General features: G+C 42.1%; 3 protein-coding genes across 6 annotated transcripts in view; 1 reads left to right on the top strand and 2 right to left on the bottom strand.

Moving 5' to 3' along the window:
• Nucleotides 1-14,664, top strand: part of LOC120447022 (SH3 and multiple ankyrin repeat domains protein 1) — a 64,245-nt gene that overhangs the window by 29,207 nt on the left and 20,374 nt on the right. For 2 of the 4 annotated variants that reach the window (XM_039628342.2, XM_039628344.2), the window contains exons 3-4: nt 3,155-3,667; nt 9,608-9,625. In XM_039628342.2, coding sequence (XP_039484276.1) covers nt 3,500-3,667; nt 9,608-9,625 — 186 coding nt within the window. In that variant the 5' untranslated portion in view covers nt 3,155-3,499. The remainder of the gene's footprint in view (nt 1-3,154; nt 3,668-9,607; nt 9,626-14,664) is intronic. The other 2 variants (XM_039628343.2, XM_039628345.2) reach the window with 1 other exon arrangement.
• Nucleotides 3,874-4,564, bottom strand: LOC120447024. Its single transcript, XM_039628346.2, has 3 exons — nt 4,298-4,564; nt 4,100-4,223; nt 3,874-4,031 (listed from the first exon to the last, which is right to left on the bottom strand). The coding sequence occupies exons 1-3, from the start codon at nt 4,562-4,564 to the stop codon at nt 3,940-3,942; spliced, it is 483 nt and encodes a 160-aa protein (XP_039484280.1). The 3' UTR covers nt 3,874-3,939.
• Nucleotides 4,616-5,390, bottom strand: LOC120447025. The gene is made up of 4 exons (XM_039628348.2): nt 5,082-5,390; nt 4,878-5,013; nt 4,714-4,810; nt 4,616-4,657 (listed from the first exon to the last, which is right to left on the bottom strand). Exons 1-3 carry the CDS (start codon nt 5,301-5,303, stop codon nt 4,731-4,733), a joined length of 438 nt encoding a protein of 145 aa, XP_039484282.1. The 5' UTR covers nt 5,304-5,390; the 3' UTR covers nt 4,616-4,657; nt 4,714-4,730.

Below are 14,664 nucleotides of genomic sequence, written 5' to 3' on the forward strand. Positions count from 1 at the left end.
GTTAAACCCTAACCTTTAGCCCATCCCGCCTTCACTCGTGCTGACCCCTTCTCTTGCTGGCTTAAAGTCTCGCTGGCAGCTGGTGCCAAGCGGAGCACTTTGTCATTTTCAGTTTGTCACACTTTTGCCCAAATAAAATTTCATCGCCTGTCATAAAGGCTTGAGAGGCAAGTGTCACAAGTGCTTACAATTCAAGGAGGTGCATGGCTTGAGAGGCGGTTGGGGCGGTGGGAGAGAGACAGCAGCACAGTTAGGTAAGAAGTGAAGGAGACAGCACTCAAAACTGTTCAAGTGGGGCAGACCCATAAAAGAAATATGCCACACGAAATTTGTCATGAGCCAGAAATCAAGACAGCATGGACATAATATGAAAGGAAATACTTTTTAAAGCCGACTGCAAAAAAGAAGTATTAGCAAACTTTAAAATCTATAGATTATCTCTAATATTGTATTCTTATTCAATATTATAGCAAAGAAAGTCTCTTCTTAGAAACACTTTAAATCTGCAACGTTGCGGCTCTATTGAGATTCGCTTTTTATGACGGCCTTTCCTTTGATGTTTCCACCATAGAACAAACTCATCAACACCTTGTCTATCGTCTATATTTATCGGCTATCTCTTATATCACTGGCTGCAGAACCAATTAGTGTTTACCCCACCCAATAAATATGCTTGCCGCTGTCAACAATTGATTCCCTCATAAAAGGTAACCATAAAATTGCTCTACCCCCGATAGATAACATGCACCTTATGCAATAAATGTTTGCCCAGAGAGTGAGTCTGGCGAAAAAGTTTGGCATTAGCCGGCGTATCCAAGCCAAATAACTGTCAGGGCTAAGACAATAGAAAGGACAGACAACAGACAGGTCAGACATCCACGGGTTGATATGAAAACTGGGGAGTGAGTAATGGCGATCGAAAGAGGGGAGCACCAAAAGTTGCAGCTTTGACAGCCGCAAGACAGCTGTCTGTTCGAAAAAACCCACATAGACGAGGGGTAGCAAAAAAGGAGAACAGCAGCTATAACATACAACATAAATTTTGATTTACTTGCCTGACAGTTGCCCCACGATTTTCACACGCACCCCACAGCCACCAAAGGTCGGGCACAATTTTCCTATTAGCTCAAGTGAAAAATCGCTGCAAAATCGACTGAATTTACTGACCAGTAAATCAGGCAGGCATTCCATATGCCGCAGAACATATTTCACGGCAGACCAGAGAGTATTTCAAATGCCCATTATGGACCAGTAACTTTTCCAATTAAAAGCGAAATAAATTTTTGCCTCCGGAACACGCTGGCCGAAGTTTCAATTAAAACCATGACTGGCTAAGCTGGAATGGCCAATAAAAAAGGCCATCGAATGATATTAGCGATTTACCTGCGCGCCTTTCTTGTCTCCAAATTAAGTTGAATGACTTTGAAGCGACCACGTGGCGTATGCTTAATTATCGCAAATCGTTTTCAATTAAAGTGCCAAGTTAAAGGCACGAAATCTTAGCAAACGCCACGTCTGGCTTATCACTCTTAGCACTATCTCTATTAATTCCAATGCCTTGGCCACCATTTCTTATCACAAACAGAAGTTTCACGACGACACTCGCCTTCGTCGCTTTTGGGCTTGCATTTTCGTTTCGTTTCGTGGCGTCTTTGTTGATAATTTCACTTGAACAGCTTGAAAATTTGTGGGTTTGATTGACGGTGGAGTGCCGGCCAAGGTAAACGGGCCTTTTGTGCCAGCGACTCACCTGTTTACACGCAGTTTTCATTTCTCGTATTTACTTTTATTGATATGCGTATTTGCCCTCTTAATTTATGTATTTCGGTGGAGTTTTTTGACCGTGACATATTTTCTTGTTTACTTTCCAGCGAGGCGGTTAAAACGGGGGCAGTGAACCAGGGAAAAGTAGAGGCAGTATGGTACTCTACAAACAGAAACAGAAACCACTGATAATAATTTGTAATATTTATTAAGTGAACAATCTTACAGATTAATATATTTATGAATATAAATATGACTATGGGGACCTTCTGATTATTAAATAAAGAAATGTAATCTTGTTTCCTTACAGTTACATCATTTGTTCGTAGGTATAAGCTCTTTTTAAATGCTCACGTTCCTTTCACCTAGCAGCAGTTCATCTAAAGGCTTTCATTTGGCCCAACCTTTGACTGCAGAGCCTTTCATCTTCTTTTGCAGAACACCCACAACTTTTATCCTCAATTAGGATTTATCATTTTCCGCAAGCGTTTTCCATTTTACACTAGTTTTCCCGCATTACCCGCCCTCCGCCCCCGAAATGCCAACTCTAACTAGTTGAATGCAATCAACACGCTCGCAATTAAATGCGACAAAGTGCAGACTTGCAGATGTGGTTGTTGCTGCAGTTGGTGCAGTGGTGGCTAACCCGTTCCGCCCACAGTTCCAGTTGCCGCCCCCGTTTCCGCCCCTCCTCCTCCTCCCCCACCCCCCACACAGAAAAGCGACAACTGTCAGCGGGTCTTTGGCACACATTTACATGCCTCCGGTAACCACTACCACCCCCCTTCCCCCCCCTGAGGCACCTCCTCCTTGCGGGCTGGCGTGTGAATTTAATTTGTGCATAATTGCAATTGCAACTGCTATTGCTGTGCTGCAGCCATAAAATGTCAATATCACATTGTGATCATCAACGAGAAATGTTGGCTGCGACCCAAGTGTTTTCTTTTCACTCTGACAATTTGTTTTTCCTCCTCGATAGGCCTGCAGACTCCCAGACACACGAGACTTTGGACACTTAGACATGAAAAGGGGTTGGAAAATCCGGCCAATTGCCGTCTGACTGATATCAAGTGCGTAGGAAAACTGCAGTGGACAGATGCGAAAAGTAAACCAATTTAAAAATTACGTTTTCATCGCCAAGTGCTGGGGAAACTATTTTATGTTGTTGTCTGGACAAGAGCAGAGATTTAATGGATTGCAATTTGCATATGCGAATAATATTTATGCGAATATATTTAGTGCATATGAAAGTGGAGTGGCAAATTTATGGCTTAATTGGGTAACGTATTATTATTCAGCACAAACAATAAGTTTATTAAAAATGAATATATTTACATATTTCATATTTCTTTCTGCCTATATCTTAAACCTCAAATTTGATTCATTTCAGAACCATCATGCGCCAGACTCAACGAACGCAGCTTAGCGAAATGTCCAAGCAAAACGGATTCCAACAGCAGAAGGCCGAAACCAGCCGACGCACCAAATAGATTGGCAATAAAAATAAATAAAATAAATTAAACTAGTAGCTCAACAAACCCAAAAGGAATACACTTTGAAGTAAAAAAACAAGTAGAGAGAAGCAAGCGAATAGAACGGGTAGGAGAACTCCCAGAGGAGCGGGAGTAGTAGTAGGTTCGTTTTTTCGTGGACCGAGCGATAGAAAGCCGTCAAAATTACGACGTACCACCCACCCACGCCCAAAGTCAAACAGAACCCGGCCAATACGGACGCCATGTCCGGGCCGGGTGCGTTTGACGATGAGCCGCCGCCGGAGCCGCGGGACGGATGGCTACTGGTGCGCATCCATGTGCCGGAGCTGAATGTCTACAAGTGTCTGCAGTTCCCATCGGAGCGGCTCGTCTGGGATGTCAAGCAGCAGGTGCTCGCCTCGCTGCCGAAGGTAAGTCGGTCACTGTCATTACCACTGCGATACCCATTATCTTGCTGGTGTATATAGAGCAGGGCATCATTTCATGTGCGCTAAATACTCACTAAACGGGGAGAAGTACATCCGAAATGGGGACTTACTCTTGAGCTCTGTTGAAGTGAAATTTTCATTTGTAATCGCTACTTGCATGATTTTATTGAGCACATTCGAGTGCTTGCTCAACATTCTAAAATTTGTAAATATTATAGACGAAAGCAAATACTTCACACTCAAAAACACGGGTACTACACATAACCGGTTTCCAACTCATCCTCGTAGGCGAAGAGCAGTTCTATGTAGTAGGACCAAACCACAAGCCAGGCATACAGTAAAATAACTAAAAGGGATTCAAGAGAATAGTTATTCAGGACAGTTATTTAGATTGATGATTATTAGGATACCCACTCATTGTGATGACAGTCAGGACGATAATGACGGTATTAAAGCAGTAAACGGTCAGGGCAAAAATGTGCACAATTATCCAAATGGGTGCGAAACCCAAAAATGGGAGAAACAGCATCTCGTTGTTCTAGAAAATTATGAGGTATTATAAACTTGGTTTTTGGGGATATTTTAAATTAATATCAAATGAGTGCCACATACATTATGCACTCCAATGCAGAGCATCGCCGAAACTATGATGCCGAAGAAGGAGAAGACCATGGTGGCCTTGAGGGCCGCTTGTGCTGGGATGAGGGACTTCTGGTACTCGTCCGGAAAGATGCACTCCATCATAAAGGCGGTGCCGAGGGTGATGTAGATGAACCAGGTCAGAAAAATGCATCCGAAGAGCAGCACGCCGAAGCGCAGGGAATAGCAGTAGCAGCACTTAGTGAAGATCTGCTTAAGATATCTGCAGCGACAAGCCATGATCGATTCTCAGCTGCTCTACAAATTTGAAACAATAATTTGTAATACTCTCTTGAGAAACGAAAATTTGTTCAACTTCTAGTCTGGGACACACTGTAAGAAGTTGACTAGATCAGGAAAAACAACTGCAGGAATTTATTTAGCTTTACATTTATTTTGCCACTCGTCAAATGGAATCATCCGTATCCACAGTGCCCAAATATCGGTAAAAGGCCACCGTTATCAGCAGGGAATAAGCCAGACCAACTAAAGGAATACCAAAACAAGAACTTATATTATTCATATTATTCAGTCAAATTATGCCAGCACCCACCTATGATGACCACCTGAACGGCCAATATAACCGGGGAGGGTTTGGCAGTGGCCAACTCGACGATGCCTATTATAACATAAATGAGGAAAATAATCGAATAGACGATTATCCACACAAGGACAAAGCCTCGCTTTCTCTGCGTTTTTAAAGTAGAATCATAAGAATAACTCTCGAATTTGGAAAGAAACCGAATGAATCTCTTACCTTCGAAGCAGCGTACACCAGCAGTACAGAGCTCACAGTTCCAATAGTTAGGATCGGAGACATGATGACGGGTGCCCACCATTTGTGGGACACTTGCCTGATGAAGATGGTGTCATCCGAATGCGTTATCAGCTCACCAACGTGAAAAGTTATGAAGATCGCCCCAATGATTGTGCAACCTACGTTCAGAGGCAGAAAGAAGCAGCACTTCTTCAAAAACATGCCGACAAATTCAGAGTTCTTTGAGCTGAAAAGTAATTTTTTTTTATTTTTGAATTTTTACACGAATGCTGGGAACAGTTGATCGTTGAATTTGTAAGTAAGATATTTCGGGAGATATTAAAGTAATACGATGTACAATAATGGATTATAATCCAGTGCAACTCAAAATTGATGGGATAAACTTCGTATCCAACTACATTTCTTGCGTTGACCCACACAAAAAACCAATTACTGCGGAATCGCTATGCAATTTTTCACCAGATGTTGTTGATTGAAATTTTTATGCAGCCAAAGGCGGCTGCCACGTGCCCTTACAACATAAAACCGACCACGCCCCCTGTGCTGCCCTCGATTGGCGGCCAAATGCTCTCGTGAAGTTTCAATTCTTGAAGTTCAATGCAATTTATCGGCAACTGCAGGGTCTGAAGTCGTGAAATCGTGACGCTGCAGATCCAAAGATATTTGACAATTGAATGGCAGTCTGTCAAGGAAGGAAAAAAGAGTACAGCTACAGGGAAGGTTGGATTTGCAATGGCTAACATATTCGGAACCTTTGCGTTGATTGGTAATCAATAAGGGGAATACTGAGGGCTAACATATTCACCTTTGTGACGTTGTACAGAGGGTCATGATCAGCTGTTAACAAAGCGGAGAATCCTTAACCTTTGCCCTCAAACTGCTTACCGGATGAGGGGAAGGAAAGGAGCTTTGTGCTAATGAAAGCCAAATAATGGTCACTCAATTGTATGCATTTAATCGCAATTTGTTGAGCAAATTGCTGTCGAAACATTGTCAAGCGTGAATGCAATGCGGGGGCCTCGCCCAATTCAATATTGAAACCGCAAAATTGCAAACGGAAACTCTGGGCGATACGCAAACCCAAACTGAAACCAAACTGCAAATCGCACTGGAATCGATTCAATTCGAATCGAACCAAACTGAACTGAACTGAACTTCGCTGAACCGAACACAATGACCTCCAGCTAATTGCATGGCCCGGTGTTTCGTGCCGGTTCCGTTTTCGTTTTGGCCAAATTCAAATTCAAAGCGGCAAGTGACAGACACTGCCTTGTTTTTGGCTTTTTGGCAAGGGGCGTGGTCGCTCTGGTTTTACTGTCAGCTTGGAGCTTAGTAAATTATGTTGTAAATTCTGATCGGGTGTGGGAACCGAAAGCTGAGCGTGCTAACCAATTTTCCGGGGATATTTGTTAGTATAATAATTGACACACATTTGGTTCTCTGTATTTGGTTTATGACTTTTTAATAAATAAATATTTTAAAAACCCAACAACAGGGTTTTTAAAATATTTATGTTGCAATAAATATATTTTCAATGTAAGACAAAAAGGGTTAGATACAAACTGAAGAATACGTCTACAATGGAATAACTTAAGCCATGGATCTTGAAATCTTTCCTATTCCTTTTGGCTTATTCCACCTGTCTCCATCTGCTTAAAGTAGAAAGCACATCAGGTTATCAACACGTTTCCTGCTTCCACAGTCGTATATCAATCAGTGAACTGGCCGCATATCTTATCGCCGGGTTTCGCTTGCGACCGAACATAGAACTCAAGTAGACCGTCATAAAGAATACGATTCATGCTATCATCGCACAAATATTTGCTATTTGCAGTCCAATTGAGGTCTTTTTCCGTACACTTTTTGCTCCAGCTTTTGTGAGCCTTCGATAACTGCGGAATGGTTGAGTAAATCCCGAAGACTAAGACAAACGTGAGTGGCAGTAATTTCCCATTTTATCGGTCGTCGCCCATTATCGGGACACCAGACGATGGCGTCGGGTTCCATAAATGTATTATTGGATCTGGTGCGGAATTCGCTTTCAATGACCGATCCGCGGCGCTTATGTCGCGCTTCAATTCAACTTCACACCATCCATCAATCAGTCAATCCGTCTGTCAGTCACTCACTCAGTCAGTCAGACAATCAGTCACTTTGCCAATATGTCGCTGCTCCAGTTTGCAGTTGAGTGTGAGCCCCACTGGCATCTCAACTTCCGCCTGCAAATCAAATTGAATCGAAATTAAAGCTTTTGTGATCTGTAGTCGATGGATTTTTCTTCAGTTTCTGGGTGGGCGTTACTTACCGGTTTGCGTCTAAGTCGTTTTGCTTGTAATACTCAACGGACCTTGTTTGGCCCGAAGTTCAGGTCGGTTAATAAACTACTTGGCTCGTGGCGATAAGAAACCAGTAAGGAAAGCTTAGCCGCATATGGATTTCTCGGTGGCTCATTTTTCGGTCTAAGGTGGCAATGGAAAATACGTGTAGGGAACGTTTTTAATGGTATTACGATAAGCGAACGATGTGTAATGGTAATTGAAAATATTCCAACGGTTTCATAATTATTTTAAGATTAACAAGAATATCCAATAGGCACCTGTAAAATGTACTGCAAAAAGAGTATCCCACCTTAGTCATACGTTGAAAATACAGCAAACTCAAGAAAGTTTAGCCTTAATTTAATTTGCAAAACTTTGGCATGACTAAAACTTCAAGCAAGTTGGATGAAGTGCGCGCAAATTCGCACAATAAATCAGGGAGAGACTGAAGCTCGTTTCCAATGGGATTTCAAATCGAATGCTCTTAACTTTCCAAAAAGGATAGGCAGTCAGCCAGACGGACTGGAGAAAAGGAGAAAAAATTGCTTTTAGCCAAGTGAGCAAATGTGGTCAGCGAAAGCGTATATGTGTGCTCACTAAAAGAGATATTCGCTTTAAAGCTCGTTACTTAGGAACGACGCAACTTTAATCAATTGAAGGCATTTGCAGACAGAACAATCACAATAAATCTTCAACTGAAACTGCCCAGAAAGCCACAATGGCAATTAGGTTTTGGATAATGGGCAACGGCTCAATTAGGCCAAGTAAATGTGTAGTTTCAAATCACAAGTGGAGACTCGACTCCCATAGTGTCTTGCGGGGGAGATGCTGTGAAAACTTTTGGCGCTGCCTCCAAAATGTTCAAAATATAGTCATTTCGAGTCGAGCACTTGTACTGTATGGAAAACCCCATCCAATCTCCAGACGCTCGTTAGATTTAATGACGCCGCATAGTTTGCGCACGCACGACATCATTTCAGCGACTCTAGCCCCCTTTTCAGCTAAAGTGGCATAGAGAGAGACCCAGTTGCAGGACCCATCATTCGCGTCTATATCTGTATCTGGGGGCCCTTGTGCCTTGTGTGCCCCTCCATTGAACCGTAAATTTGGGTGAGAGCTTTAGCTCGGCCCCCCCAACTCCCGCATACCATCGCATTATTCATTCTGGGAAGCCGCCTCGCCAAACGCCAGAATGTCACATACTTTTGTGGATAATTTCGCTCCCTACGTAGGGAAGTAAGCGCTTCCTGTCGGGGCTGAAACCATTGTTAGCGGCTATAAAGATGCTGCCGATATGGAGCTCCCTGCACTCGATTGGTTGGTCGGTAGTCCTTGGCTGGGATTGAATTGAATTTTGTACTAGGAGACAAGGAGCTGGGCACAATGAAGTGGTAAAGTTTTATAACCATTTGATGGCGTAGCGAACAATGGGTATGTGTTTAAGGCATGGAAAAAGGTCATGGCATGTTTAAATGGCCGCATAAATATGTGTATTCTGTCTTTCTGTATTTCTGTATTCCTCGCGCTGTATGCAAATGTGTTGTACTTTAAATCAACGCAAAATATAAAATCGCATCACAACATGTAGCCATCATAAAGTGTACAAACGAAAAAACTTAAATGAAATGAAATTCATGAAAAAGAGTTTTATGACATTTGGCTTGCTCACGCGGGCTTACATTGCGTATGCGTGATATGCGAAATATATGTTGGCTAAACATGTAAATGCCATCTTCATATACATGTATAAGTGTAAAGTAAATTTACATACATAAAACGAGAACATTGTAATGCCGCATGACAGGCCACTAGAACATCCACCATTGCCAACAGCAACAAGATTTCTCGTTATTAATTAAATTTTTTTGTTTTCATTAATTCCTGTGCTGCTGCTGGCGTTTTTTATTTAATTAAATGCCAAACAAATTACAAATTTACACGTGAACCAATATAAACAAACGTCGACAACACTGGGTGGATGCAAAAAAATGTCAAATGGAAATGCCATGTGGACCCACTCGGCGTATACGCAATGTGACCTGCTGCACTGCGATGCAATCGATAATCAAATAAATACTGATTACATTTACACGCCGCCATATTTGACTCGCATCTGATCGAATTGAATACCTTGTGCTGCCGGAGTTACTTTCATCTTGTGGAAATCGCTGCGATTAATTGGCTCAGGTGGCCTTTTGGTTTAAGGTTGGTGGCCGGCTTTTATATACCCAATAATAACCGCACATATGCAAAGATTATGCCATGAATAATGCATTTCCGCAGCACTCGAGGGAGTGCTTAATTGTTTGGAAAGGCAGAAATTACGGTATCATTTTAATCAGGGGATAAAATGTTTATTTTTTAAGCTCAACAGTAGTTGGCTTAATAGCTCTTAAATATCACTTATTGCCTTACTTATAGTGTCTAAATCATTAAAACCTAACTTATGAATTTCCATAACGAGCTGAAACTCCAATATGTAATTTACCTCAATCCATGTCCGAAGTTGTTGAACGACATGCTCGTTTCTTGCGGCAATAAATTTGTATTAATTTTTAAGTTTAAGTTTAATTTTAATTGACACGAAACCCGCAGCGACAGGCGGTCGAACACCTACGCAAATATTTGGTTGTACGTTGCAACACTCGTTTTTCGCTGTTATTTTTTTTTTTTTTTTGCTGTTTTTCCTGCAGCGAGGAGACAAGCAGGCAACTTCACATCCAACTACGAAATGTGTCAAGTACAGCAAACAGTTACAGATTTATGGCTGGTAGTCGGAGGACCCCTCTAACGCCTCCAACACCACTGAAAAACCTCTGGAAAACACACGCGACCAGGAACGGTTTTTCCATCTATTGAAAACTCCAACCCCCCCCCTCTGGGTCGGCCGACTCCTCCCTTGTAATTCAATTAAAATGCAAACGAAAAAAAAAGGAAAAGTAAAGGCGCCTCAGGCATTTGCAAATGGAGCGAGAAACGAGATAATAAATAGGGACAAGGAGGGGCCCAAATGGATATGTATGTATGTATATCCATGACCACTGTGAGTGGTTTTCTTTTTGCCTGCGGACAGTTCTCGATAACATTATCGTGAACTGTGACTGTGTAACCGCAAAATATTTCAACATCATTTTTGACATTTTATCGGCGGGCAAACAAATAATTTACAAACTTCCAAAATAACACAAAGCAGCAAAATATTTTGGTGAAACTTTTTTATTTTTATTTCCATGTGAATCCGGGAATAGCATTCATAATAACCATTTATTTTGCTCGTTTTTAGATGGTTGTTAATTTTTTGGGTACATGGAGCGAACAAAAACGGTGCTTTGTTTCTTTGTTACTTTTTATTTTGAACGTATGACAACTGTTAACAATTTAACGGTTCAATCAACTTTCATATATGAGTAGTGCCAGACAAATCAAATTGTGTAAGTCGCCCTCCCAATGACCTTGACTGTGAAATTATATCTGTTTCAGCGCTTTAATCGCTTCATGTATCAATGAAAGTTGCATAAAGCGGGGCAATTGAGTTGAACAATAATAGCGGTACAACGACAAAAGTGGGGGGTGCTTCCGTTTGAACTAAAGCGATTCGAAATCGTTTCAATTAAATTTCAGCAAAAAAAAGTTATATGTGAGCCAGAAACAATAGTTGAAAGTAGACAACAACGGTAGTTACAGTGCCTCTGCAACTGTGCTTTCTCAAGTGCGTCACAAACTGGATAGGTGGCTCAAATCAATAAACTTCACAGGAAATAATAGATTCAATATTTAACATAATTACAGTACGATAAATTCAGCACGAAAAATATGAGTTGGCGTTATTAGTAATTACAGGCTAGACCGACTCAAGTGCAGCTTCAGTTTCGATTACCATAATCTTATGATAAACGAAACTAGTTGCTTAAAATATAAGATATAAAGTAAAACCTAAAGCCATGAATATGTGCTAGTACACTGTCATATTTCAAATTATTTTTGGTGCATTTAAACCTTTTAAAACGTACGAAAAATTGAATGCTTGGCAAAACATACCAAACTAACAATAAATAAAATAATGAAATAATCGCTGTGAAAACAAACGAGGTGACGAACAGCGCGTAAAGTTTAAAGCATTTCGAGAGCTCTCAAGTGTTGCAGGCAAATTGAACAACGCAAGTTCAATTCAATTCCAACAAAAAACACCAAAAAAGCAGTCGCATAAATGTAATTTCCTCTTTATGTGTGCCGAATTCTGTTTGAGCTGCCCTCTAAATAAATTTTTAATGGCACTTTTATGTTGGCTCACTTTATTTGGCCTCTCTCTCGCTTTATTTTATTTTTGCAAATTTAAATTTCATGTTGGTTTTGGGTTGCTTTTCAATTTCCGACGCCCCAACGCCGAACAATGAAGCACTTCCGGTGGCTGTCTGTATGTATCTGTATGTATCAGCAGATTATGTTCATTAGTTTGCGTCAATTTGTTTTAAAACGCCGCATGTGAGTATGAAATGCTTATTCTAAATTGAGCACTGAAGCGGGTGGTAAACCCTGTGAACCTCGACCATAACAACGGATATTGTAATTATGATGATCTGAAAGTCGGGCAGGATGGCCGCAATGCTACCAGCATTGTGCTGAAGACCCCATATTACGAACGATTAGCCATTATTGAGCCAACCTAATATATGTGATGGTTCTCTGTCTTTTTTTTTTTGTTTTTTGGTTTTGTTGCAGGTATGAAAGCCGTACGGCAAAGTGTTCGAGTATCTCAATCTCGCACTTCACCATTTATGGCGTACTTAAATCACAGCTCAATTGGTGCGAATCCAGTTGAGAAGGTGCCTGAGTTCCTCGCCAGCTCATGTCCAAATGGAGACTCCGTCTTTAAAGAATGGCAGTGTGCCCACACGGGAAAATATGAAGTACTTAGTGCTTAACGGATTAAATTAGATTTTCGGCATTTGATACTCTGCGGAATGTAGAGTGTCATGACAGAGTATATTTAGGAAATAGTCAGCTCTTTGATAAGCTAAAGTTTTATTAGTCAGAGACACATATTTTTGCACAGTGCACACATAACTGTGCCAAAGGCACCAGGAGATGGCGGAATGTGCATAAGTGTGTGGACTGTGGACCAGGTTGAATGCCCCTTCACCGCAGCCACGCCCCCTGCTCGTGCGCCTCCTCCTATCGCTTAGCTGCAACCACTTGAGCTATTTTAGCGTACTTTTTGCCAAAGCGACAAAACTGGAGAGGAGCAGAGGGGCACAGGGGCAGTGGAGGAGAATGGGCGGAGGCTTTGGTACGAGCTGCTCTCCATCTCCTTTTGGCAGCAAATATGCTGGCAATTTAGTGGGCGTGTCTCGGCCCTAGTTGAAACTAACGCCACAGAAAAGAACTTTTGACGCCAGCGAAATGCTCGCAGCAAAAATGTAGTCAAACTCCAGAGTGGAGGTAGAATGAGGATCGCAGAAAATATCTGGAGTTCATTGCTTGTAAAATTGACTTTGGCCAAAGGAGCCAAGAGCACGAGCGGCGGCAGGAGAATCCCGATTGCAAGTCAAACTCAAACAAGCCGCAGATAGTTCGATACAATTTTCCAAACAGTTTGCGTTTGCCTGTTCCTCTTACAGGCATTACAGCTATGCCCTGTAAATCGCTGAGATATATGGGGTATATTCAACTCTGCCCTATGTAAATATAATATATGAATGATGTGCAGTTCAATTAAGCTATCAAAATCTGTCTTCTCTGTTCTAAATAATCTATGTTCTTCTAAAAAAACACTTACATATGAACACCGTTTTGCAGGGTAACACATAGTTTTCACATTCGAGACTTCTTTGCCTACCCATTGCAGTTTTCTTGCCAGGCTTATTTTCTTCTTGGCTTTCCTTGTGGTCGTCTCATCGGTTTGCGGCAATTTCTGTTTCTCGCTGTTTTTCCGCCTCATTTACCATAGACACCAAATGTCCTTCAGCATGGTTTTTTTCCAGCTTTTCCAGCTTGCCAGCAGTTATCTTTTTGGATACGAAATGCCGCTGCCACCATGCGGCTGGCCAAATTAAAGTAGCAAAAACTAGTTTCCGATACGGCGCACGTGCAGCATCGCCAGTTGCAAGTTCCTAGCACCGCGTTGCAACTGGCAAAGTCTCCAATTGCAATTTGGCAGAAAGCATGTGCAGCGTGCTGGGGTTCCAGGTTCGGGTTTCAGCGGGGAAAACACTTGAAGTGAGCCAAAAAAAAAGATTTCCCCATTTGCTTGCTCGTTGGTGGCATAATTCGCGCGCCAGGCGACGCCCCAAAACATACAGAGAGGTTTGTCTGCACTGCAAGAAACAAAATTCTTCAACTATTATACGGTTTGGAATACTTTTTCGTTGGATTTGTTTGTGGTGGATTATCGTTTAAGAGTTCTTACATACAAATTTAAACGCAATGTCGTTACCCATGATACTTAGTATTTTACAATATATGTAAATGACGCAAGTAAACTAATTTTTTTCTGTGCACACATGTCCCCATCTCCCGAGGGAACTGCCATCGATTTACGAGCTGTGAGATTTCGTGCCTCGCAATTGGCTGCTCTTTGGCAGCTCTTCGGCTTGTATGTAGTGGACTCGAAACACTTGGCAGTGGTGCTTCCTGCATCCTTGGTGGCTCCGATGGCCAGGTGATATAGCCGAGTTCTCTGGCCACATGTTTATGGCCCAAGCCGAATCGCGAAATGATCCCTAATTACAAGTGACGGCACTTGGCCGACCAATGTTGACCCACAAAAGAGGGGAACCCGCATTCCCGGGCATACTGCTCTATTTTCAGGTGAAATGATTTCATCATTAGATGCAATTTGTGTCCCGTTCACCTCGAAAAAGTATCCGAACCGTAAATAAAGGGCCGGCAGACCGCAGCCACTCCAGAGATTGATTCAAAGCCAAGAGCTGCGCCAAGATGCCAGAGTGGGCAGACCAGAATGGTATAGAACCAAGTACCAAGAACGGGGTCCCAGACTTCCAGAGCATGTTCCGTTGTCAAATATGGCTGCGGTCAGTTTTTCCAGCGGCCAAGAAAACTCTTTTTTTTTTTGTTTGTGTCCACTGCCATGGCAGCAGCTGCAACTTCAGCTCCATGGCTGCATAAATTTTCGCATTCGAGTTGCTTTTACCATTTGTGGGTACCCTTTTGCCTCCGTTTACCGTTAAGTTGCTGCCACTAGAAGAGCCGCGCAAAAATTCAAATTGAGACAAACCGCCTCTTAG

The sequence above is a fragment of the Drosophila santomea genome, chromosome 2R, assembly GCF_016746245.2.
Source record: "Drosophila santomea strain STO CAGO 1482 chromosome 2R, Prin_Dsan_1.1, whole genome shotgun sequence".
NCBI classification, from domain to species: Eukaryota; Metazoa; Arthropoda; class Insecta; order Diptera; family Drosophilidae; genus Drosophila; species Drosophila santomea.

What these genes read in the sequence shown, in the direction of transcription:
- LOC120447025 (XM_039628348.2), bottom strand. Translation starts at nt 5,303, where the DNA reads ATGTTTTTGAAGAAGTGCTGCTTCTTTCTGCCTCTGAACGTAGGTTGC. An exon ending in TGGTGTACGCTGCTTCGAAG is followed by an intron (nt 5,014 to 5,081) that starts GTAAGAGATTCA and finishes TTAAAAACGCAG; the next exon opens with AGAAAGCGAGGCTTTGTCCT. An exon ending in CGTTCAGGTGGTCATCATAG is followed by an intron (nt 4,811 to 4,877) that starts GTGGGTGCTGGC and finishes GTATTCCTTTAG; the next exon opens with TTGGTCTGGCTTATTCCCTG.
- LOC120447024 (XM_039628346.2), bottom strand. Translation starts at nt 4,564, where the DNA reads ATGGCTTGTCGCTGCAGATATCTTAAGCAGATCTTCACTAAGTGCTGC. An exon ending in TCTGCATTGGAGTGCATAAT is followed by an intron (nt 4,224 to 4,297) that starts GTATGTGGCACT and finishes ATAATTTTCTAG; the next exon opens with AACAACGAGATGCTGTTTCT. An exon ending in CCTGACTGTCATCACAATGA is followed by an intron (nt 4,032 to 4,099) that starts GTGGGTATCCTA and finishes AATCCCTTTTAG; the next exon opens with TTATTTTACTGTATGCCTGG.